Source organism: Vigna unguiculata, chromosome 11 (genome assembly GCF_004118075.2).
Source record: "Vigna unguiculata cultivar IT97K-499-35 chromosome 11, ASM411807v1, whole genome shotgun sequence".
Lineage (NCBI taxonomy): Eukaryota > Viridiplantae > Streptophyta > Magnoliopsida > Fabales > Fabaceae > Vigna > Vigna unguiculata.
The window spans coordinates 37,180,412-37,208,280 of NC_040289.1; the positions used below are offsets into that span (position 1 = coordinate 37,180,412).

Consider the following 27,869-nt stretch of genomic DNA (forward strand, 5'->3'; position numbering starts at 1 on the left):
AAAATTCTTGCTCTACAACCATTATCAATCCTGAAAATAAAAACTTTTAAGTAATTTTTTTTTATCATTGAATAAAATTAAGTATATATCTTTCATAAACGATGTAATATTGATAAAAAAAAACTATAAATACAAGAAAAAATAGTTTAAAGAATTGTTAAAAGAAAAATCCCTATGACTGAATCTTCCTCTATAAGAAGTTTTTCCAATTTTTGTTGAGTGTTTGTTAATTAACGTTTTTGGGTTGAGCAAAAACTGAGGAACGAACACGTTATTTGAACTATTCGTAGAATTTATGACAGTTGACAAATTTTTATTCACTCAGTTTCCAAAAAGCACACCAGCAGCCACCCTTACGGGTTTATCCACCACGCTATGTATGCGTGTGAAATAATCGTTAAATTGCATACTTATCATATACATTCTTTTTTTAATTCCTAAAATTACCTTTCTAATGCACATTTTGTTCAAACATTCCACCTATTTCTCCCGATCTACCTCCTCTAACCTACAAATATTTTCCTTTAAAATAACCTCAACGCATATAAGGAAGAAAGTTTAGGATATCTTTTCAAGCCATTTCTTTAATCTACACAATTCAATCCAAATCGCATTTTGCAACCAAAGGACAATTCAAAATTGTCAAAGAGTGATCATTCCTGTATTTTACATTCAAAATAAAACAGTTAAAAGAAAATAAATTCCATAACTTAAAACTAAATAATTTCTATAAAAAAAAGGGAAAGAAATTAACTTACTTAAATGCTTCTTGAAGATAATACAAATGACAATCAATTCTATAAATATCCAAGAGAGATTCTTCAAGTGAGAAATGGATCATCATAATCATTTATACCTATATATAACAAAATTAGTAAGAAAAATGTAAACTGCTTGTTTTTTTTGTTCAAAGACAAATAAAATCCCATACTAACATTTAGTTTTTTGTCACTATCTCTTCGTTTTAGTAGACTAATTGAACGCAACTTTGTGGTTATTGTTTTTATGTTCTACGTTGTTCTCGGTACAAATATGTTTTAGTTTTTGGCGTATTGTAAGATGATGAAACCTTTTAATTGTTAGCATATAAGAAATTGCATAATAAAATTTATGTGGTGTATTTTCAAGCATGTTAAGAAATAATTGTAATGGTATTGAGAGAGTCCTGGATTTGGGTTAGAATTTAATATATAGAAAGAGTTGTATAAAACAAGTTAATTTTCTTGTAAATTTAATATTTTACAGTTGAAAGATAATAATAGTGGTATGATTATAGTGATTGAATGTTGCTAAGTTTAATGAATAATGTTACTAGTAAAGTTAAGAAATTTAAGAGGAAGAAAACTTGGTATATACAATGAAATTATCGAGTGTAAGAGAAATTGTTGGATTGGATCGGTGGAATATTGTGGTTGATAATGGTACGTAATATTATAAAATTGATATAAAAGTGATGATTGAAGAGTTGGCTTAGTAGAAACTGTGTGATTTATGTGATTGTATGACTAAGTGATGTCTTTGGGTTATGTTTGATAGTGTATTTTTTTTTATCGGCAAATGTTTGATAGTGTATGATGGTTGAGGAAAATTTAGTGTCCTATAGTCGTCAAGTTAGTTATTTTCAAGGAGAAATGTTAATCTAGGGTCAATCCAAGTGTATTGGAAAAAATTTGTTAGGTGAAACTATACTGACTCAACTAGTATTTCACTCATGTAGAGGTAGATATATATAGGTGGTGTTATTCGTAGGAGACCCTACATGGTGGACAGTATGACATGGAAGATAATCATGTGTGATTAATTCTATCATGGCTTAGTTAGGAACATTGGTCCTGAGAGTTGGAACATCAATGAAGAATTTGGAAACAAGCATGACAGGTGCAGAGTTTCATGAGTCAATTCAATACACTAGTCTTCCAGAAGAGCAATGTCTAGATGTATTCCTTTGTTTGAACCATGTTACAGAAATGTGTTTTGAGTTTTTGGGAATAGAGTCATGTGGGCTAACTTTAGATAGTTATTTTTAATGAATATGAACCATTTGAATTTTTGGCTAGATTTTATAAAAAGTATTCAATGACTGAGTGATTCAACAATATGTTGATAAGGAAAAGAAAGAAGACTATGTGAGTATCTAACAAATATTAATTTTGTACAAATTTTAAATTATTTCTCAGATCTATTTTCTAATATGATTTATTTCTTTCCCAGTCTTATATTAAATTCATTAACTTATAGGCTTGTGTTCTTTCCTTTTATTGCTTGTTGTGTTTTCCTTTATGGGATGATCGTATAATTTAGAAGATTAAGTATTAATTTTCTTTGTGTAAACTCTCCATCAAACATATTTCTCATACATTTTGATATGTTTTAAGAAATATTATTTTAAAATACAATATTAAAGAATTGTTATAGTCTTAAACTTAGAAGTAATAATGTTATTAAATAATGACTTAAAATTTTATAGTTAAGAATGTTATATATATATATATATATATATATATATATATATATATATATATATATATATATATATATATATATATATATATATATATATATATGTGTGTGTGTGTGTAGAATTACGGTAAAGTTTTTTGTTTCAATTTAATTAGGATTAAATATTTGAATTAAACTCAAAACCGTTGTGAGATTAAATTATACCAAATTGGCTAAATATAGTATTATCTTCTAAGAACTTCGTGGTCAACAAATTCGTCTCAGTAAAACTTTCCTTGTTTGCAGTAACCCTGCTATTTATTGCAACCGCTTAGATGCTCATTCCTCGCCCTCTAAGCTAGACTTCTATCATTAGTAAGTTTTCCTTCACAAACTATTAAACTATAGTAATATCCAATTCAATATTTGTAAGGTGCATTTATATGCCACACGTATCTCACTAATTTTCTAAATAAATAATAATTTTGTTACTAATAATGGAATTTATTTTGTTAACATAACATGTGTTATGTTTTTAGCCTCTAAACCTTGATCAAAAATTGAAATTTGTCCTTATCTAAAACTTTGATAAAGTTAATTTTCAAAATTTTGATATATTTTGGTCTCTAAACTTTAGAAATGAATTAATATAATCATTTTAATCTAATTACGTCAATATTTTTAAAAATGTAACAAACGGTATAAACAATCTTAATACTATCAACGACATGTAAAAAAAATTAACATAATTGAATTTAAAAAACTATATTCATTAATTTTTAAAATTTAGGAACCAAAATATATCAAAATTTAAAAAAAAATTTAATTTTAAATTGTAATTTAGGGACTTAAAAACATACTTAACTTATAACATTTCTTAAATATGATTTAAACTTGTTATTTCTGATAATAATTTTTGAACTTGATAATTTTATTTTATTACACCAACCAGTTGGAGATAAAACAACACGGGAAAAGATGCATAACACTTCAATTTCTACTGTTTTCTCTCATCAATTAGAAACACTGTAACTTAGTGGCAAAGTGATCACAACTAATCAGAAAAACCTCTCATGGGATTCCATCTATTGTGGGTAATATCCTTCCTTTAGAGATGTACAACGTAGAGAAAATAAAACAAAAAATACTTTGTTAGTGTTTAACCTGTATCTCAGAGTTTGCATATTAAAAAAAATGACATCGAATATATAGAAATATTTAATCCATATAAAAATAAAAAACAAAAATAACATATTTCAGAAGATATTAACCAGAAGACTTAATGAATCAAAATAAAAATTTGATCATTCATAATAAAATTTGACAATTAATTTTTCATTTTTGTTTTATATAAAAAATTATAACCGAATAATTCTCTGAATATATATATATATATATATATATATAGAGAGAGAGAGAGAGAGAGAGAGAGAGAGAAAGAGAAAATAAAAGAAAATTAATTTAGCCATCTAAGGGAGGAAAACAAGCAGAAAATAGTTTTGGTTAATTAATTAAATCCTTAATAGACCTGTATGAATAGTTTATGGATAAATACTGGTTGAGTATTTATTGTTTTGATCTGGAATTTGGTCGTACCTTTATCCATTTTCGTGTCTGTTTCTTCAACCTTTATCCGTTGGATATGTTTGTTTAATAATGTGGTCCTACATTCACTTTTTCTGGATTTCATGAGACTCGTCGACAGAAGAAAAGAAAATTGCTGCTTTAGGGAACATGAATCCTCAGATAAAACTAAATCAATTTTTAAGTGAAATTTATTTCTAATATAATTAAATAAATAAATTTATATTAATCAAAAAGTATGGCTTGGCTTTTAAAAAAATTATTATTGGAGAAAATTAAGTGTATATGCTTAAAAAACGATGCAATATATTGATGAAAAAAGAACCATAAATACAAAGAAAAAATAGTTTAAAGAATTCATAAAAAGAAAAATCGTGATGACTGAATCTTGCTTTGAAAAGGTGTCAATGGACGGTGTGGTTATTGAACAAGTAATACGTTATCGGTTAGAACAGTTGGGAAAAAGTTTTGTTTTTGGCGACGGTTTCTTAGCGGTTTTGGGTTCGGAAAAACTGAGGAACGAAGACTTGACCTGAATTATACGACCAACTTCTTCACAAATTTGCATTCACTCACAGCCACCTTGTACTTGGTTATTCCACCCACGCTATATATATACGTGTGAATAATATCTCAAATTGCATACTTATCGTATATATTCCTTTTTAAATTCGTTAAATTATTTATTAATTTTGGATTTATTTCTCAATTTTATTTTATTTTTAGTTTTGGATAGAAATGATAGTTCCACAGGTATTATTGTAACCCGATCCTAATCTACAACAATTACTATATTGATCGAGAATGGGTACAAGGATAAAGAATGATTTATATATATATATATATATATATATATATATATATATATATAATGTTTATGTCGAGTATTAATTGTAATATTTGTTTTTATTTAAATTATTAAAATATTCATAATTTATTAAATAATTTGGATATATATATTAAAACTTATTTTTAATCTATTACATCAGTTAAATCATTTAAAGACTTTATATTCAAATTCACTAACATTTATCTTCAAAATCCTTAAAAAAAGATACAACTTCATCTTCCAAATATATCCAAATTCGTTCATGTACTCTTCTCAAATTCATCATCTCAAAATAGCACACCCAAGTAGCAGAATAACTTACCCCACCCAATATGATATCAAATTATCATATCTAGAATAGTTTTTTTTTTTTTTTTTGACACTCAACAAACCACCACAAAAATATTTATAACTTTATCTTTTAATTCCAACTTTAAAATAGTATTACACTTTTTTGTTGTTGTTAATATAGTAAACAACAACACCCACAATTAACAGTAAACACGAGACAATGTCTTACCATTATATTTATTTCTCGAAATAAACCACTGTAATTACAAAAGAAAAGTCCATACTCAAACAATTTTATAAAGTGGAGCAAGATTCATAATCTTATTGTACCACTTTAAGTGCTATTATCTTTGTAACACATCATACAAGCATTAATTTATTGCCGTTTATTGCATTCGACAATACATTTATAAGAAATACATTTTCATAAGAAACTACCAAAGAATAAAAACAACCCCACCAATTGTGTATTTACAATGTGAAATAATTTTTTATATTAATTGAATTACATGGAATCATGAAGCTTGGTTTCTTTGTTGAGAAAATCTTTGAACCACAAGGCAGAAAGCTTTGAGTATCTTTTCAGACCATTCTTGTAATCAACAAAGTTCAATCCAAATCGCATGATGTAGCCTGAATCCCATTCAAAATTATCCAAAAGAGACCACGCGAAATATCCTTTTACATTTACACCTTTTCTGTAATATAGAAAAAAAAATTATCAGAAAAACTGAAATTACATGCAGGCAAACGAAATAATCTTTTTAAATACATTAAAAATATTACTTACTTAATTGCATCAAGAAGATAATAGAAATGACGGTAATAGTAGTCAATTCTATAAGTATCCAAGAGAGATTCTTCAAGTGATAATGAATGATCATCATATTCACTTACACCTACATAAAAATATAAACCATGTATAGAAAATATGAGAATTCAAATGGACAAGTGGATACTAAATTTTTTACAACATTCAAATGGAAGAATAAAAGTTATTTACCATTTTCAGTAATATAAATTAAAGGATTGTTGTATTTCTCTTTAATGTATAGCAAAACCTCACGAAATCCTTTTGGATAAACGTACAACCAATCCGAACCAATCTGTATAATTACGAAACATAAATATCTTCGTTATATTAAAAAAAAATAAAAAACATTCTAAATTGTAAAGCATTTATAATTTGGTCACAAGAAGATTACATCTTCACCAATGAGTCTTCCGTCACGCTCAACTGCAATAACAAAAACAAAAAAAACATGTAATTAAATATAAAAATGAGATTCAGCATATATATACATAATAGATATAAGTTATTAAACAATTCTTTCTTACATGAATAATTTACGAGTGCATCTGTCATATAACTGCCTCTGGCATTTCTTAATTCTGGTGCATCGGAGACAAAATTGGCAGTGTAGTAGTTTATGCCAAGAAAATCAAATGAATTAATAAGCAATTTGGATTGCTCTTTGGTAAACTTTGGTAATCGAGATTTCACCAAGGAACGCATGCTTTCTGGATAATCTCCTCTTGTCAGTGGATCCACAAACCTGCAGCGAAATAAATAAATGAAATAAATAAAACATTACGATGAATTCAGATCTCATTTATGTTGTATCTTTTCGGTGAAATCTTTTTCCGTAAATCCTAACCCTTACCATCCAAAAATAAAGTCCATAGCTCGTTCAGCAGCCTTTCGATCTAGTTTGGTATCTGAGAGTGGCTCGTACCAAATAGAATACAGTGTTATGCCTATTACACCATTCTGAAATCTCTGCATCCATAAAACATGTTCAAAAACATGTTCCACTGTAACAAACATAACAAGTACGAGGTTGCCGTTAAATAATAACAGACCTGATACTTAGTCTTGTAAACATTAACAGCAGCAGCATGAGCAAGAAGTTGGTGGTGTGTAGCCAAATAGGGTTCTGTCCCAGAATCACCACCACTGCAATGAGCATTCAACCAAGATGAACATCGACCAGGAGCCTTTGTCCCTAAAGCATAACCCTTGTGGCTGTAACTATATGGCTCATTCAAAGTTATCCACTTTTTTACTCTATCTCCGAACTCTCTGAAGCAAAGCTCTGCATAGTCCTGGAAATCTTTCCTGTAATAAAAAACGTGTGTGTTTTAGAAACGTTCCTTAAACATCTCAGCAAAACATTATTTAAATTGCAGAACTTACACACTGCGAGGACTTAAGAAGCCACCATATTCATCTTCTAAGGATTGAGGAAAATCCCAATGAAAAAGAGTCACAAATGGTTCCAAACCTGAAATTATTTTAATATACATAATGATTATTAATGATGTCTTATCATCATCAATATGAGGCGAAACTGAAATTGCTAAATGATAAAGCTTTTATTCTGACCATTCGCCAGTAGTTCATTGATAAGGTTGTTGTAATAGTCAATTCCTTCTCGGTTTATACCTCCACTTAGCTTTCCTTCTGTTGATATGCAGTTTATGGAAATAAATAAATGATTAAAATGAAAGATCTAAACAGGTAAAGTTCAGTCCAAAATAATCATTGATCTTTGTTTGACTTACTCGGAAGAATTCTTGACCAAGATATAGAAAATCTATAAGCATCCAAATTCATATCCTTCATAATCTCAACATCTTCCTGCAATATAATATGCAACAAGACACGTGTTTACTTGAAAACGATTGAAAACAAAGGATAACAACAATTATTCTATAACCAAGTTCCAAGTTCTAACCAATTCCTTAATTAATAAATAATCAATTAAGTTTGATAAACAAGTTACTAGTGGTAATCATCAATAGTATACTAATGATCGTCATTAGAAAAGCAACTTTACTTTGTTTCATATTTAGTTGGTGATGGATCCTGACGTAGGAATCAAAATAATACATTCATTATTAATACAATAAACATGAGTATAATTATAGCTATAAAATATATAAGTCTATAAATAATTGTTTTTAGTTCTTTAAGATCATTCACCAATAATTAAGTTCCATAAGATCTTTTATCAATAATTAAAACAAAACTAAAAGTAATTGAATCAAAGTTAAAATTGTCTACAAGAAATTCATCTTTCATTTTATTTTGCAATATATATATATATATATATATATATATATATATATATATATATATATATATATAAATTTAAGAGTGAAAAATATTTTATCATAATATAATAAAAAATTGAAAGACATAATTACTAGAAACAAAATATATGATAATCAAATCACAATTAAAAATCGGTTATGAAAAATAATACATTACTTTTTTCTTCTATATTATGAACAATGAATACCAAAGGTTTATATTTCTTTAAGTGAAACAAGATACTTACCTTTTTTATTCGAGAATGGAAGAGAACAAAGAAAAGATATGAGAGAAAAAATAATAAGTTTGTGTCTAATTTCATTCTTTTTTCATAAACAAAAGAAAGAAACACGAGTAAGGAAAGAGATGAAAGCAAAAATAATAAGTTTGTGTTTAATTTTATTTTTTATTTTTTGATAAAAAAAATGAAAAAAAAACACACAAGTGAGTATGAGAAATCACTACAATATATAAGAAATTAAAAAATAATTGGACAAAAAATAAAAAATATCTTAATTTTTTAATTTTTATTATATTTAATTTATATTTTATTATTTATTAATATTAAATATTATACTTTATAAAATAAATAAAAATATATTCAATTAAATTTTTATGAATTCTCAATATTCCTAATATATATAATTCATAATTTAAAAAATTTTAATATAAAATACATAGTTTAAAATCTTTTAAAATAAAATACATAACTAAAAAATTTCCAAAAAAAAAAAATAGGTGGGGCCATGGCCCTGCTCCTCCTATAATCCGCCATTGATATTCAGCATTAGTGATGACTGTTGATAAATTATATCAAAAGAAACAAAAACTTTGAATCAGAAATACCTTGTAGCGATGATAGGAATCAACTGCAACATCTCCATTGCTTCTGTCCTCTATCTTTTCTGCATGTTTAATTACCATATATCAATAATTCTATAATTTTTTGTAAAAGATCTTCGGTATAAGAGAAAACCAGACACATATATATTTATTTACCTGGATATTTGTGAGTGAAGGTATCCCAAATGCTTGGTTCTCTACCACCCTCATTCGCTGCACCTTCATACTGCATACATACATACATAAATAATCATGTGAACCGAACACCACAGTATAAAGCTGATAGGAAAAACTGAAACATTTAAACTTGTAATGTGGAAGGTGTTTCACGTGGGTCGAACATTGATGAAACATAACTATTGTTGTCTGAGTGTACCTGGTACGATGCGGATGCTGTACCAAAGATGAAGCCAGTTGGGAAACTGTTGCGATTCAACAAATCTATGTGTGGAGTGAGGGCTACGCTTTCTGTGACAGTGATCAATGAGGAAAGTAGAGCAATGAGAGATAGCACTACGTATTCTTTGTATGCCATTTTTGCTTATTTTTTTCTCACCAAATGTGTTCCTTTTTATAGAGGAAAACCTTTATCAACTTTCCGATTATTCTTTCTCAAAATATCCAAATATTTCTCATTATTTCCATCCTAAAAGAAATTAAATCAGAAAGCGATGTTTTTTAAGGGTATGGTATGTGGTCGTGGTCATTGGTCAGAAAAGATTACCGACTTGGGCAAGGATTTTGATAAACTTTACTATCACACGTAAACTAACATGATAATCGTGAGTGTGGTCTGAAACACGTATATCAATATCATCATACTTAGTAAAGATTAAGATAATACTATGAAATTAACGTTGTACTCTTCACTCTTTTTTGCATCATATTCATATTACATGTATTATCCATAAAAAGTTATATATTCACTCAAGTTTGTTTAAACCATATAAACAATTATTTATATGTAGCAGTTTATAAATTTCGATTAAACTCAGAACCGTTGCTTCAGATAGATTATATCAAATTGGGTAAATGCAGCATTATCTTCTAAGAAATTTCGAATGCTATAAATGAAAGTTGTAAGGAACAAAGTCTCACAGTCAACAAATTCGTCTTACGTAAAACTTTCGTTGTTTGCTGTAATCCTGCTATTTGTTGCAACTGTTATGGTTCTAGGTTCTCGCCCGCTAAAGCTAGACTTTTATTTTCATTCAATAGCTATTAAACTATAATAATATCGAATTCAATATATATATTTTAAGGTGTATTGATACTACACGTATCTTGCTAATTTTATAAATAAATAAATATATAAATTCCACTGATAATTCAATTCATTTTAATAAATATTTTTTTATAACAATTATTTAAACTCGTTATTTCTAATAATATTTTTTTGTACTTAATAATTTGATTTGACTACTATATGCGATGAATACAATTCACACACACTAATATTATTTTGTTATAATAGTAATTGATTTTATTACTCAATATAATGAATGAATTTCAAACATTTTATTATAAAAAAAATCATTCAATATATCGTAACTATTTTTTGTGAAAAAAAAAATGAAATATCTTAGAGATAATTCATAAAGTGTTTTACAAATAAGCAATCCTATTAATCATTGTTAAGACAAGGACTTTAAGTCTAACTCAAAACTTATAAAATTGACTAATCAAATTGAAAAATGAGGTTTACACTCGTTTATATATTGTGAATTAACCTATATTTTTAGTTAATGTGAAACTTTCAACACACATTCCTCAAGACAAGACATATACATCTCGTGCGTGGAACTACACATTAATTTCACTAGAATAAACTCTAATATGACTTTGATATGTATACCATGTTAAGAAATATATTTTAAATCTAACTTAATCTCAGAAAATCAGTTTGTAAAGTTTGCAGTCATTTGTATAAATTGGTTTACACACCTCTCATGCTGAGCTATATACATCTTGTGCATCGAGTTAGACATTATTGGGTAGATCGACAGCGACCCATGACGGTTGGAATTATAAATCCATCAAATAACAAACTTCGTTAGAATAGACTCTAATTATGGTTCTTATACCATGCATGCTAAGAAGTGAATTTTAAACCTAACTTAACCTAACAAAATCAGCTTGTAAAGTGATGTTTTCACCCACTTATATATTGTAAATTTGGCATGATATATCTCTAGTTAATGTAAAACTTTCGTTGATCTCTTAAAAGATAGAAAGTCATATAAATGTAAATGTACTTCTTAATTTAAAATTATGATGACTTTGGAAGGAAAAACATATAAAATTGGGAAACTTTGTGCTAATTGAAAATTTTAAACAGATAAAATGAGTGATTTTTTTTTTCAATATTAACTTTCTGTAAAATATTATCACACTTTTAATATTTGTTAAAAAAAAGTTAGTCCATATTTTAAATTCTTTCTGTAATGCTAATTTTTTCACATGATAAATAATACTAGAAATGAAAATGTGTCAAGGGAGTCTGAAATTTTTTACGGTCTGACCTAAATAAAGGTATGATCTAACCTAACTTCTGTTCGAAAAATAAGGCTAAATTATTTTCTGAAAAGTCTCTCAGGTAAAAATATAAAACCTTGGGTCTAAATACAACTATTAATTAAACTTTATAACTAGACCTATATGTAAATTAAGGCAAAAAATATATAATTAATTAAATAGTTTATCTATAAATTAATATTTTAAATAATTTAGTTTTACCACTCTCAATAAATTAGTAATTGGAAATAAACCAACACAGAAAGATAAATAATACTCCAATTTATTTTCTCATCTTTTAGAAACAATAACTTCAGTGACAAAGTGGTCACATGTGAAACTAATAAAAAAAATCTCTCATTGATCCCATCTATTTTGATATCCTTTTCTTTGTGTACAACGTAGATATTATGAAATCAAAATTTTAATATTTTGATCACATAATATATACAATTTTAATTACACCTAAATTTTTCTTTTCAATTTTATATAAAGTCTTGACCTGATTAGGAAGTTGGTCCTACCTTAATCGATTTTCGTGACTGTTTGTGCAACCTTTATCCGTAGGATATGTTTAAGAATGTGGTCCTGTACTCACTTTTCCTAAATTTCTTAAAAGACTCTTCGATGAACAAAAGAAAATTGTTGCTTTAGCAACATGAATTCTCAAATAAAACTAAATAAACTTTTAAGTAAAATTTATTTATAATATAACGAAATAAATAAATATATATTAAAAAGCATGTTCTTTTAATTTTTATTATTGAAAAAAAAATTAAGTATGTATCTTTTAAGCATGATATGTAATATTGATATAATATAAATACAAAAAAAAAAGATGGTCTAAAAATTGTTAAGAGAAAAAATCATTATGACTGAATCTTCCTCTATTGAACAAGTAATAGATTATCCGTTAGAATGGGTTTTTTTTATTTTTGGTGAGTGTTTGTTAACTGAGGAAGGAACACGTTACCAGAATTATTGATACAATTTATCACTGTTGACAAATTTGTATTCACTCATAGTTTGCAAAAAGCACACCACCACCCACCCTTACTTGCTTATCCACCCACGCGATACATACGTGTGAAATAATCGCTATAATTTCATACTTATCATTTTTTTTAATTCATAAACCCATTATGTGTTAATTTTGGTTTATTATCACATATATTTTACTTTTTTATTTTGAAGACTAAAGTGGTTATTTGAATTTTCTTTTATTTTTTTTATTATGTTTTTAAAATAAATTAAAATCCTAGAAAGGAGGATGGGCTTTTGTACGAAAGTTTCTAATATTTTTAATTTTATTATGTTAATAACTAATAAACCTAAAATGTGTCATTAAACTTATCTCAAACATAGTAACGGATTTTGCCACATCAATTTAGAGGTGGATAAACTTTAAAAGTTGTTGGCAACAAGGAAGATAAATTATAAAAATAATATACAAAGTGAAATAATGTGATTGTAATTCTTTATGGCAAGAGAAAAATATGTTGATAAACTAGGTCCAGGGATATTTAAGTCATATACAAATTCAAATATATTTTATAGATTTTTTTATTAATTGATATTTCTTATAGGGTTAAAAGGACCAATCAAGAAAGAAGAAAAAGAAAAAAAGGAAACTCTATTCAAAAGTTATCAAAACTTGTTTTCTCCTAGTCAATCCCCTTCCTCGCAGCCCCACATTTTCGATTAGTACATTAGTTTTTCTTTTAAATTTTCTACAATTGTTATATTTTATTTTATTGTGTATTTTAGTTGACAAGAAAACAAAAATAATAAATAGAAGTAAAATTCAGATCATTTATTTTCTATATAAATATATATAATATAGAAAACAATAACTTACCCATGCTTTCCCCCCTTCTCCCACTTCTTCCTCATAAGAATTTCCTTTTTTTTTCTTTATCTTTAGATAACCTCAAGAAATATAAAACAAGTGACGACAAAACAAAATATAATTTTTTTTCGGGAATTTCAAATATAATTCTATAAATTACATATTCTTTAATATAATTATTTGAAGAATTCAAAATAGGAGCATTATTACAGGGAATTTTGAAGTTTGAATTCTAAATTAAGAAAATCCATGAACCAGAGAGCAGAAAGTTTGGAATATCTTTTCAAACCATTTCTGTAATCTACAAAATTCAATCCAAATCGCATCGTGTAACCAAAGTTCCATTCAAAATTATCAAGGAGTGACCATGCAAAATACCCTTTTACATTTACACCATTCCTGCATTTACATTGAAAAGCAAACAATTAAACAAAAGAAATTTCATACCAACAAACAAAAATAATCTCTTTAAAAAGACGAAAAAAAATTAACTTACTTAATTGCTTCTTGAAGATAATATAGATGGCGATAATGATAATCAACTCTATAAATATCTAAGAGAGATTCTTCAAGCGAGAGTGATGGATCATCATAATCATTTATACCTATAACAAAAATATGAAAATGTAATACGTAACATGTTTTCTTCAAATATGTAAGGAAAATAAAACCTCCTATCATTGATGCACAAATACGATCCGTGTATCGAATACGACACGTATCCGATCTGTCGATACGTTTATTTTCAAAATAATAGGATATGATACGTGATATATGAATATTTAAAAGTGTACAATAATTCTTACAAATATAATAAATATATCATTCTTAATGTGTGAATCCAAATTTCCTAATTAGAGACCAATTGTTTTGGTTGTCAATACCTAGTAATTAATGTTAGTGATCAATTTAAAAATCAATCCATAATTGAAACTATTTTAATTATCAATTTAGAGACCAATTATAATTTTTTGAAACTATTTTAGTTGTTAATTTGATCATATAGTGACTAATTATTTTTGTTCACTAAAATTGGTCACTATTCAAATATTTTATTGTAGTGTACTCAGACTTTATAAATTACATATTTATTGTCAGACATGATACATGACTCAAATTGAAGTATCAGTGCATCATAGCCTCCTATACTAATTTTTAATTTTATTTTTTCACTCTCTCATCTCTTTATTTATAACTAGTTTTTAAAAGCATTAATTTAAAGGAAAATAATGTGATATTGAAGGTTATATATTTACCATTTTCAGTGATATAAATTAAAGGATTGTTGTATTTCTCTTTAGTGTACAATAAAAGGTCTCGAAATCCTCTTGGATAAACATACAACCAATCTGAAGCAACCTGCAAAATCATGAAAAATAAATATCTTTGTTATTATAGTGAGAAAAAAAACATACTAAACTTGTGAAGCATAGCATCTACAATCCAAAAGCTTAATTACATTTAGACCAATAGTTTTTCCTTCACGTACAACTGCAATAAGAAAAACAAAAAGGCACGAAATTATCCATAAATATCAGATTCAACATATATTATAGGGTTAAGTATGTTTTTAGTCCCTAAACTTTGATCCAAAATTGGAATTCGTCCCTGATTGAGACTTTGATAAATTTTGGTCCCTAAACTTTAAAAATGAATGAATATAGTCTTTTTAACCCAATTTTGTTAATTTTTTTTAGGTTTCGAATACATTTCTTAGTAAATATTGAGCTGAGAATATGTCAAACGGCGTAAACAACTCTAATATTTAATGAAAAATGTGTTCGAAACCTAAAAGAAAGTTAATAAAGTTGGGTTAAAAGGACTATATTCATTCATTTTTAAAATTTAGAGACCGAAATTTATCAAAGTTTCGACTAGGGACGAATTCCAATTTTGGACCAAAGTTCAGGTACTAAAAACATACTTAACCCTATATTATATAATAAATATTAGACAAAGCTACTTACATGAAAGATTTGCAAGAGCATCTGTCATGTAACTGCTTCTGACATTTCTTAATTCTGGTGCATCAGAAACATATCTAGAGGTATAGTAGTTTATGCCGATAAAATCAAACGAATTAATAAGCAATTTGGAATGCTCCTTTGTAAATTTTGGTAATCGTGATTTCACCAACAAATGCATGTTTTTGGGATAATCTCCTCTTGTTAATGGATCCATAAACCTTCAGTGGAACAGATAAATCAAATAAATTATCTGATAATTGTATTATGTATATGTTGGATAGTAACTCAGCTTTTACCTTCTTTTTTTTTTAAATATAAAATTCCATCTTAGAAGATTACTTCGTTGCTAAAGTGTTTTTCATCTTATATAACATCCTAAATACCTCAAGATATATCATATGCATTTCTCTTATTTGTTTCCTTTCTATATAGATATTTCATGAACTCTAATTTTCACACCGTTTTAATTCAACTCTACAAAATCAATTTATAAGATAAAATTTATAACCATTTATATATTATAAAATTGTCTTATCTCCAGTCGATGTGAGACTTCTAACATAAATTTTAAGGATAAGGATACGGAGGGATACCATCCAAACATGAAATCAATAACTCGTTCAGTAGCTTGTCGATCAAGTTTGTTTTCCGATAGTGGCTCGCACCAAATAAAATTCAAAGTTATGCCTATCGAACCATTTTGAATTCTCTGCACCCATAGTCTTTTTTCCTTAAAAATTATTCAAAAACACGTTCAGATCTAAGAAACTTAAGATCATTAATAATAACTAACCTCGTACTTGGTCTTGTACACATTTACCGCTGCTGCATGAGCAAGAAGTTGGTGATGCGTGACCAAATAGGGTTCTGTCCCAGAATCACCGCCATTGCAACTAGGATTCAACCAAGAAGAACATCGACCTGGTGCCATTATTCCTACTGTATAACCTTGTTGACTATAAGTCAATGGCTCATTCAAAGTTATCCAATTTTTCACTCTGTCACCAAATTCCTTGAAGCAAAGTTCTGCATAATCCTGAAAATCTTTCCTGTATTCAAATCATGTGTTCTCTTTAGAAATGTTCTCGAAACATTTTAGCAATGGAAATGTTAGTCAAATTGCATCACTTACACAATGCGAGAACTTAAGAAGCCACCATATTCATCTTCTAAAGATTGTGGAAGATCCCAATGGAAAAGCGTCACAAATGGTTGTAAACCTAAAATTATGTTAATATCTAGATTATCTTCTTTCACTAACATGAGAAATTACTAAAATGTAAATCATAATAAAAATATCAAAAATTAAAAGGTTTTGTTCTAACCATTTGCCACCAGCTCATTGATAAGATTGTTGTAATAGTCAATTCCTTCTTGATTTATACCTCCACTTAATTGTCCATCTGTAGATATATATATATATATATATATATATATATATATATATATATATATATATATATATATATATAGTTTATGAAAATTAAGAAATGATTAAAATAAAACATTCAAATAAAAAAAAATTAATTCATAATAATCATTGATTCATATTTAAATTACTTGGAAGAATTCTTGACCAAGATATGGAAAATCTGTAAGCATCCAAATTCATATCTTTCATAATCTGAACGTCTTCCTGCAATATAATTTCCAATAAGATATCACACTCTTTACTTGAAAATGGTGGGAAAACAACATTGTATCCAACTTTTATTTTTAAAATTTCTTTATTAGTTGAACTTACAATGGTCTAATCGATTTCTTAATTAATCAATTAATTTGGTGATAATGTCATTGATAATAGTATTTAGTTTAATAAACAAATAGAGTTATTGATAGAAGTGTACGTAATGATCGTGACAGATTACTAATCTTTACTCCAATTCATATTATAGTAAGCAAACGATTGAATAGGTTTTTTTTTTTAAATAATCAACAAATTAAAGAAAAGGAAAAAGAGATATATAAAACTAGAAATAGAGAAAATTACAAGTAACCTTGATATATTATGTCACTCAATAATAAATAACCATGAAAGTGTTATCATAAATAACCTCAACCACACTTAGAATAAATATATACAGTAAAAAAATTTTATTGTGATAGTTACAAATATCTCTCCATACTAGTTGTGTATGAGGTTATTAGAATGTGTAATGGTTGAAATGGTTAATTTGTGTTTGGGTGGACAATGGAATCTGAAATCATATTAAAAAGTGAATTTTAAATCTAATTCAATTCCACAAAACTGACTTGTAAGGTAAAGACTACATTTACTTATATATTGTAAATTGATCTTATCTCTAATCGATATGGGACTTCCAACACTCTTAAACAAATGTAATGTAATTGTGTTCCATCAAAAAATGAAAGATTCAACAACCAATTAAACATGCTGGCACCCATTGAATTAGTAATGACAACTGATAAATTACATCAGAAGAACCAAACACTTTGAATAGGCAATACCTTGTAACGATGATATGAATCAGTGGCAACATCTCCACTGCCTCTGTTCTTTATCTTATCTGCATGCAAACCAGCATACATGAACAATTCTATAAAGTTTTGGATATGAGAGAACCACACAAATGGCGTCTACCTGGATATTTATGAGTGAAGGTATCCCAAATACTTGGCCCTTTACCACCCTCATTTGCTGCACCTTCATACTGCATGAACACACACAATCATATCAAACTCAAGTGCACAAAATCAACTTGAAAAAACCTCTAAAACATTTCTTTACTTGTAATGTGGAAAGGTGTTTCGTTGAAAATTGATACAACATTATTACTATAATAAATTGTAAGAGCTTGTTAGGATGGATTGTGACTTGATCTATCTGGCCTCCGTCACGGGACAAATTTCTCCCTTAACAATTGTCCATCAAAAATCGAACTCGTGACGTTGGTTCTGATACCAATTGTTAGAATTGAACACTAACTACTAGGCTAAAAGCTATAGTCAATAGTCAGGACACAACTCTTTTTACTTAAGAGTGTAACAGTCCAAGTCTCACGATTCGATTGTGATTCGATCCAATTGATCTCTGTTATGGGACAATTGATATCACATGTAAATGCAAGAGAAGTAAACATGTGAGTGTACCTGATAGGCTGAGGATGCTGTACCAAAGATGAAGCCAGATGGGAAACTATTCCGATTCAACAAAGCTATTTCTGGAGTCGGAGCAACACCTTCTGTAACAGTAATCAATAAAGAAAGTAGAACAATGAGAGGTAGAAGAACATGAAAATAATATCTGTTGTATGTCATATCTAAAGTGCGTTTTATGTTCTCTCAGCAAATGCATTACTTTTATAGATAAAACTTTGCTGCACGTTCTCATCAGCAAGCATATAGGATATGTTTCTTATTATTTGTCAAATAAAAAGTTGAATCTCAGACAGTGATGTTACCTTTTATTATTTAAGGTAGCGGAGTGATCATTGTCATAAGGATTTATATATTGTAAGTTTTTACATCACGTGACGAAACACTCAAAGACCCTTTTATTTATGTGTATTTATGTGCCAACTAAGATATGGTGGAATAAAAATAACGTTAAAAGATATAGTCGTTACCAAAATTGATTTTTTTTTTCTTAAATAGCATTTTTATAAGTAAAAATCCTATATAGCTTAGGGCTATTAAGCTAGATTTATTTATTATTCACGGTCAAGAATTAGTAAAACGTGTAAAAGTAAGAAAAAAAATAAATTACATGAGTATATGACTTGACTTTTTCTTTTTGAATGAATACATAATTAACTTTTAAGTTCTGGTATTTGAAATGCATGACACATACATATTCAAAAAATTTATTTTAGTATGAAAGCATAATATACTTAAATTTGTTACTTACTCTTGTACTTGGAAGCAATACATACATACATATGTGGCTTTGACTTTTACATAATTTATGGCTATTGTGAAGGTTGACATTGTACTTTTAAATTTAATTCTATAGAACTATAACATTTTTACCTTTATTATTATCCATAAATTACCGATAAAAACAAAATATGTATGCAATCAATTCGTAGGTGAATTTTTAGAGAGCTGAGTTTTTTTTTCGCATGTATTAATAAATTTAGAGAATATAACATTTTTAAAATCTTAATTTACTTTATTATTTTTAGTTTACCTATGGAGTAAATAATTTTATCCATAGATTTTATTTTCCCATGCATCATTCATCCGTAGGTAAATTCTTTAGTCATTCCATTTTAATTCGTTTTTTTCATAGATAACAAATATTTACGTACAGATTTTATTTAATGGATAATTTTCTATTGGTAATTTTTCATGGATAATTTAAATTTTTCTTGTAATGTCACTGGATGCAATATAAAGTTAATTTACGTGTATTCAGTGTTAAATAAAACAAGCTAAATATAAACTTTCAACGAATCAATGTACAAACAGTTATATTGCATAAATCTTTGTTTTGCCTAAATAAACTCTTATGAGTTTACAAAATTAAAAAATTATTTCGTGATTCATAATTTCAAATCTTCGCAGCTTTTCCAAAACTTAAGCAGTGTAAGATCTAAAATGTAAACCTCTAAAAAATAAAATAATTTAGTTTGATAGAATCAAATATTCTCCAATATAAAATACCAATGTTCAAAAAAATTATAATATAAACAACCATAATATAATTCAAATACAAGTATATAATAACTAAAAAAATCATTTAATGTACAGCAATATATTTGTTGGAAGTAATTGAAATTGAAAGTCAATATTCACGATGTGAATAAAAGAGTCCTACTAATATGATTAATATGAGTAATAGCCACATTAATCACTATATAGCACAAAAAATGAAAAATAAAACTTTGGTGTTAAATTCGTCCATTTGCTTATATATTAATGATCTCTCATTTTTGTTTTTTCCTGGTTGTTGAACTCTTACTATATGATATGTCTTATTATACCAAATTTTGGTAAATATGTGTTCAGCTTCTGATAAGTTTTCAAACCTATGTGTATGAAATTTTAAGGAATATAAACTCTCATGCTCATCTTATTTAATGTACACGACTCTTTCCAACTACTGGGATATGTTGAGTAGTCGCCATCAAAATCATTGCTAGCTTTTCTTTCAAACCCTATTAAACTATTATTAATATATTTTAAGGAGTATCAATATACAACAAGTAACTTATTAATTTTATAAATAATTTTTTTATCTATTTATATATCCAACTCCAACCATTTAAGCTATGTTTCTATCACTATTTCTTTGTAGCAAACTAAGATGCATATATATGATACGTGTATCGGATACGATATGTATCTGATACGTCGATACATTTATTTTCAAAATAGGATACGATACATGGTAGATACATGATATATGAATATTAAAAATTTTACAATAATTTTTACAAACATAATAAATATATGATTGTTAATGTGTGAATCCAAATTTCCTAATTAGAGACTAATTATTTTGGTAGTCAAAACCTGGTAGCTAATGTTGGTGACCAATTTAAAAACCAATTCATAATTAAATCTATTTTAATTATCAATTTAGAGACTAATTATAATTTTTTGAAACTATTTTAGTTGTCAAATTGATCACTATATATTGACTAATTATTTGTTGTCACTAAAATTTGTCATTATTCAAAGATTTCCTTGTAGTGTACTACAATTTTATAAATTAGATACTTCATTGATAATTATCATTAAAGTATTTTAAAATATCGGACACGATACATGTCAAACCGGATATGTGATCCAAGTTGAAACATCGGTGCATCATAGGTAGCAAATAACATTATTATTATTATTATTATTATTATTATTATTATTATTATTATTATTATTATTATGACTATTATTATTATGACTATTATTATTATTATTATTATTATTATTATTATTATTATGACTTGAATTTTGACCTAATATTTATCTTTGAAGCTCCATCATCTAACGGTCACGAACGTATGAGTCAAACATTCTGGATTCAATCAAAATGTTAGTTAAACAAAAATGATCATTATTTTCAAAACGATAATGTTATTTAGAATAAAACGAAAGGATATAAGAATATTCACATTTGCTTGCATGAGTGAATTTATTAAAAGTAAATCTAGATTTTCAATCTTTACAGAGGTGTCGGTGTTTCCATTTAGACTTTTATGTTTCATTTCATTGTCGTTGTTCTCTTTCTATAGAATTTTCTTTCTAATAAAAAGTAATAGTAATAATATACATATCAAGTTTTAGGTCATATTTTTTTAGAATTTTAAAATCTTAAGATTGTTTATTGAAGATGATATTCTATACTCGTATATAGATTTGTGCATAACTCATATCATTAGTTCAGAATCTCTCGCTAAATCTGATTCTCTTTATATAAAAATAAAAATAAAATCTCCATCTTAATTAAATATGAAATTTTTTAATGATGAAATCTTTTTATCAAGAAAATTCAATACTTTATGGACAAATTTATGTAAGAGCACTTTCGACCCTAAGTCTTAATCCTAAATCTTAAAATAATATATTTATTATTAACTTTTTTTATTTATATGTTATTCATTTTAGTTATCTTTAATTGACGTGGACCTTCAACTTTTTTAAATTTATAAATTAATCTTGCTTTCTGAAAACGTTATCTAATACTCGTTATGGAAAGTCATATTTATCTTCTATTACAATACAAATGTTCACGCTTTGCCTTCGCCAAAATCTCATCGTACACGTATCTCAATTTCTATACATACAACTTCTCACACTTAACCAATTTTTCGTTAGCTTATAATTTGTAAGAAGTTATTGAAGAATAATCGGATTAATCAGACGTTTAACCTTAACCTGATTTATTCAATTTAATATCTTAAAATATACTGATTGGATTAGTATCTTATATATTATTTGAATTATGAGTTAATTTAAATAGATTATTTGAATTTGGCTTATATTTGAACTAAACTGTTTTGAGAAAAAAATTAAATAAATTAAATCTTGGATATTTAATATGCTGACCATCAGCCACATCATGCACTCGGTTATCCAGCCACGAGCTATATACGTGTGAAATAATCGTTAAAAATACATGCTTATCATATATTCATTTTTCAATACATAAAATTATTTGTCATTGTTAGTAATTGTTAATTTAAATTTATATATCACGTATTTTTTGTGGTCTGTTTCCGACGTACAAACACATCAGCAATATTTTTTATTTATATTAGTATTTAAGATGTTAGCCATGTATATTCATTTTTTTTATATTCATAAATTGTACGGAAATTTTATTCCAGCGTAAAAGCTTGTTTTGAAAAATTTTCAGAATATATAATATAATCCAGAGGTCACTTTTACAAAATTATAGAAAATTTGGGAGTACACAAAAAATTACGGAGGTGCAGGAAGAAAACATTCAACTTTGATATGGACAAACCCATTTTATTCAGCCCAATAATTAGTATTACGTGTCTTGAGTGTGATGTAGGCTAGTTGGGCTTTTATGGTTATTAAATGTACCCCCATATTATTAACATGTGACTTCTGATTTATCCGTTTTGGAAATCTTTCAAAATTTTCTAAAATTCTTAGAGCTTGAATTTTAGAACAAAATTTTCGGAACCACCTTTTCAAAATATACGAAATACTTCTCATAACAAACTTTCTTGAACATATAAAATACTTTTTTTGTTTAAAATGAGGTTTTTAGAACACGTTTGTACCAAACCCAACATTTTACAATATCTCTCTTTTCTTTTTTCTTCTCAAAACGTGCAGTGAAAGAATCCGAGGTGCAATTTTAAGGTACAACAAACAAGGAAAGAAGAAGACACGGGAAGGACAATAATTGCAGTGGTGACAACAATAGCATTTTACAGCAAAAATAAAAAATGCATTTTTATTCTTTTTGTTGTTAATATATGATGTAAATAGTAACCACAATATGCACTAGTTGCTTTCTAGTGGTCACTATCCTAATTTTGGATGGGACTATTTAAAATAGTTGCTATATTTTTTAAAAAGATGTAAAACAAATGAGTTTAAAATAGAAAAAAGAAAAAAAAACACATTAAGTATATTTTAATTAACTTCTTCTAATTTTTTTTTGGAGATATAGGTAAAAAATAAAAGTTTAATAATTTTTGTATGAATTGAAAGTCATGCACAAATTAATGTTAAGTTAAATGAATGCATTATCACTGATTTATCATTAATGTTATAGAGGCATGAGCACACACATGGTAATAGTAATCAAAGAGGATGTTGCTCCAAAAAATAACTTAAACAAAAAATAAATTTAATAGAAAAGAAAGTCATTAACAATAAATAAGAAAGATACAAATCTTTTCTTTTTTATCACAGACCCTTTACTGGTGCTGAAAACATTTTTACGGTTCAATTTTCTATTTACACTTTTTCTTTCTTTCTTTATTTCCTTTTCTATTCTACTCCAAGTCTGAACAAAACCTTTGTCTAGTTTGAAGTTTGAATTTAATTTGATGTAAAAAAACATTTAAAATAAATTAAGCTTCAATATAGATAAGAAAATCATGTTTATCTTTCATTTGTGTCCTTTACCTAGCTCAATTTTTGTATCATTGAATATGCTAAATTATAAGGAATTTTTTAGCAAATATACTCTTCTTTTAAATGATAAATATCTTATTTTGATTTACCACGTAAGATTTTTAACAACTGACAACAGATAGCTTATTCCTATGACATATCTTATTTAAAAAATATTCATGAACACTAAAATAATTACATCAGCCCTTAATAATATACACTAAAAAAAGAGTAAAAATTATAAATTTATATGTTATATTACATGAAAAAAAGAAATATATAAGAAATGGATGAAATAAATATACATTATCATTACTATTGTTTTTACTGTGGCAGATTCAGATGCAGTCCAATAATATCTCAGAGTACTTTGGTTGGAGGAGTAATTATATATGAATTAATTTCTATAAATAATTAATTTTATTTTCTATATCTTTTTCCTGCAAATCTTTAAAGTGAATTTGATCCAAATACAGAATAACCTAAGAACTTGTAATTGGAATGATCTACAAGCAGAAACCTACAAGTATAGTAGTAAATTTCCTGATTCATTATCAAAATATAATTAGGAAAACAACACCAATGAATCCCTCAAACCAGAAAAGGATAAACAAAAAAAAAATGAAAGAAATGAATTGCTAGTTACGAAACATGAGAAGAAAGAAAGGTTTTTTCAAGCATAGTCTTGCTTACACAGCACACCAGCTTCTGCAGCTCGACGAGGTTTACTTTTTCGTCTGCTTCCATTGTTTCTAAATCCATTACACTTTGTTAAGCCATCAATGTTTGATCCAATTCTAACCCCATTTTTCTCTTCACCTGCTTCTGTTTTCTCTTCCGAATTTCGTTTTCTTTTTCTTCCTTGTTTTGTGCTGTTCAGATTCTTCGTCTCTTTGCTAGAGACTACTGCATTCTTCACGCTCTCACCACTACCATCAGCTTCCATTTCCTCAATTTCTTCTTCATCAAACTCATCCTTCAACACTTTTTGTGGCCTTCCTCTTCTTTTCTGCTTCGGAACCCTCTCTTCCTCCCCACTTATAACACCATCTTCTTCATTGCTCACACTTAACTTTTTACCCTTTCCTCTGCCTCTACCCATCTTCTTCAAATCCAACAAAACCAGATCATGCAAACCACTTTCTCTGCCAAATCAAAACAGAGTCGGTTTTTCTTCTGACTGTTTTTGTTACTCCTGAAAAATCACGAAACAGTTCAATTGTACTTGTTCTTCCAATTTCAGGTTTAGATTTTGATTTTTCAGTAAAATTAAGAAGATTAGGTCAATATTCAAAATAGTAGCAGACAGATTCCAGAGGACGAAAACGGAGATATCTAGAAAAACTAAATCAGGAAACACGAATTTGACTATTCAGCATAGTGAATCAACCAACAAAGTTGGAACGAGCTAGGCTTTTAGCAATCCAATCTAGACACAGTTTTGAAACAAATGCGGAACAAAACATGACAACAACACTGATGAAGTGCTTAGTTAATCTGTGATAGTCACATATGAAATAAAGGGAAAAAAAAAAACTTAGAAAACAAACAAAAACGAGTAGGATATTGTAATGAAAAACAAGAAATAATGAGCAGAAGAAGAATCCGAAAGGAAGCTCGAGCGATGTGGAACCTGGTAAAAGCCTGAGAAGAAAGAAAAGGTTGATGGTAGAGAAGTGCAGTTGCAGGGTAGTGTAACAGTGCTGCTTCTGACAGTAAGAAAGAGGCCAAGAGAAAACAGAAACAGAGACAGAGAAAGATACTGTTTCTCTCTACTCACTGGATCTCTGTTCTCTCCACTCTCTCAATTCAACCCAACCCTATCATTTTCCTTATATACATAAAAAAAATGTAACTGATTAATTTATTTTATATAATTATAGTGATAATTATTTCACTTTTTAACAATTTCAATCTAACTATTTAATGACAATTATTTGATGCAAGGGGTATATAGTATAGGTAAGATTTTTTTTTTTACCGAGTTAAATTTATTATATTTTAAAACAATATATTGATATATTTTGAAGATCTAGTAAAAAAAACATGAAAATTTAGTAGAGAATCGAAAAGCGTGTGTGGGAAGTTTGAAATCCGTGGGCTGAGACAGGGTGGTTGTGTAAAACATAGTGGTGCTAGGTTGGATTCTGTTAAGCAGCATAAATGTCAAACACGTAGAGTGCATTGCATCTGTCTCCCAATAACCAGACCCAAACCTTGACTCTTCAAAATTTGGGTATTCTCTTAACTCACTTCTCACCCATATCCTATGGACCCAAAGAAGATTTTGGTTTCTAAGACGAAGATTGTAATCAGTTACGTTAAGGTATATTCATTTTGTGGTGGATGATCTGTTAGTGAAAGTTCGTTAGGATAAATTTTTCTTAAATTTTTTTAAATAATAATTTTAATATCATGTTAGAAGTGAATTTTAAATCTAATTCAAATCTCACAAAATTTGTAATATGAGAATTACACATACATATTGTGAATTGATTTTATCTCTAGTCGATGTAAAACTTTTTAACACTACTAAAATATTAAACCTTAGTTAAATTATGTTACTTACTCCTAATAACTTTTATAATTTTTATACTTCAAACTTCATTAAAAATAAAATAAAAATGTTATTGTAAGCGAAATCTGTTTCTAAATCAAGATTCACGAACTTCTGAAAAAAAAAATACTTATTTGTGAATTTTTGTAATGTGAGGAAAATGAAACATAAAATAATAGTGAAGACTGTTTCTTTCACATGACTGATTTGTGGATGAAAGCTAATATGATTCAAGCTTGATAATGACAGTTACTCCGTTACAGCCTGGTAAAGCAAGACACGCTTACACAAAGAATAACAGAGAAACCTTTTTTTTTTCGTTTATTCCATCAATTTCTCAGAAGACACATGTTTCTGAGTAATTACTAATGTAAGTTAACGTCCCTTTGAATAAACATTTAAACGTTTGGTCTCCCGTTAAGAAATTAATTCTGAAGTTAAATCTTAACTTCGAGCTAAAATAATTTTACGTAATTGGGGATGGAAATAAACCGTCTTCACATGTATTGATTGAATTTTTCTTGATTCCAACAAAAACTTTTGTATTAATTGAATATAAATATAAATATAAATATGGATAATATTTGATTATTTTTAAGTTGGTAGGAAGACGATTATGTATATTTATATACTTCTCTCATTTTGTTTTCATATATGTTCTAATACCTCTTGTCGTTCTATTACCCATCTTTATTTTAAATTACTAAATACATTTAATTTATTAGTAGTAACCTAAGAAATTTATATTTGCTTTTCTTTAATATTTAATTTCCTAACTTTTAAGAACCAAAACACGTAAATTTGTTATTTTACTATAATTATTTGACATTTATTTAATTATTATTTTATACTCTTCTTTATATTTATACAGCTATATTTTTTTAATATTTCACTTAAAATAATATATATATATATATATATATATATATATATATATATACATATATATTATGTTAACCTTTAATACTTTATAATATCATTTAAAACAATAAATAAATTACATGCAAATATACTCTTTACCGATAAAAATAGGATGAAATATAAAAAATTTCATAACAATTAAATATAAAATACAAATTAAAAAATAAAGTTAGTAAACACATGAATAAGAAATTCAATCCAAATATCTAAGGTGGAGGTTAGGTTTCCCATGTCTGAACTCATGCATGCATCGCGTTCTGATAATTTTTTCTTAGTGATTTTCTTGCTTTTACAATAAAAATATTTGAAAATAAAACAATTTAATCTTTATTAAAAAAATTATTGCGTAACTATTTCCCATTACATACCAAAGGAGGTGTGTCCATTCTCTCAAGCAATTGAAACTATTTGGATGA

At 27.2% G+C, this 27,869-nt stretch overlaps 3 protein-coding genes across 3 annotated transcripts; all 3 read right to left on the reverse strand.

Annotated features, from left to right (window-relative positions):
• Positions 1-5,424: 5,424 nt before the first annotated feature.
• On the reverse strand, positions 5,425-9,648 carry LOC114170742 (cyanogenic beta-glucosidase-like). Its single transcript, XM_028056293.1, has 13 exons — positions 9,460-9,648; positions 9,240-9,309; positions 9,087-9,145; positions 7,709-7,784; positions 7,530-7,607; positions 7,341-7,428; positions 7,007-7,262; positions 6,808-6,923; positions 6,482-6,699; positions 6,349-6,380; positions 6,147-6,249; positions 5,934-6,042; positions 5,425-5,841 (listed from the first exon to the last, which is right to left on the reverse strand). The coding sequence occupies exons 1-13, from the start codon at positions 9,616-9,618 to the stop codon at positions 5,649-5,651; spliced, it is 1,557 nt and encodes a 518-aa protein (XP_027912094.1). The 5' UTR covers positions 9,619-9,648; the 3' UTR covers positions 5,425-5,648.
• Positions 9,649-13,590: 3,942 nt separating this feature from the next.
• LOC114170741 (beta-glucosidase 13-like) lies at positions 13,591-18,705 on the reverse strand. Its single transcript, XM_028056292.1, has 13 exons — positions 18,525-18,705; positions 18,016-18,085; positions 17,883-17,941; positions 16,974-17,049; positions 16,739-16,816; positions 16,546-16,633; positions 16,207-16,462; positions 16,007-16,122; positions 15,414-15,631; positions 14,906-14,937; positions 14,703-14,805; positions 13,943-14,051; positions 13,591-13,845 (listed from the first exon to the last, which is right to left on the reverse strand). Exons 1-13 carry the CDS (start codon positions 18,690-18,692, stop codon positions 13,653-13,655), a joined length of 1,566 nt encoding a protein of 521 aa, XP_027912093.1. The 5' UTR covers positions 18,693-18,705; the 3' UTR covers positions 13,591-13,652.
• Positions 18,706-24,502: 5,797 nt separating this feature from the next.
• Positions 24,503-25,875, reverse strand: LOC114168392. The gene is made up of 2 exons (XM_028053186.1): positions 25,609-25,875; positions 24,503-25,170 (listed from the first exon to the last, which is right to left on the reverse strand). The coding sequence occupies exon 2, from the start codon at positions 25,075-25,077 to the stop codon at positions 24,649-24,651; it is 429 nt and encodes a 142-aa protein (XP_027908987.1). The 5' UTR covers positions 25,078-25,170; positions 25,609-25,875; the 3' UTR covers positions 24,503-24,648.
• Between the last annotated feature and the right edge of the window lie 1,994 nt (positions 25,876-27,869).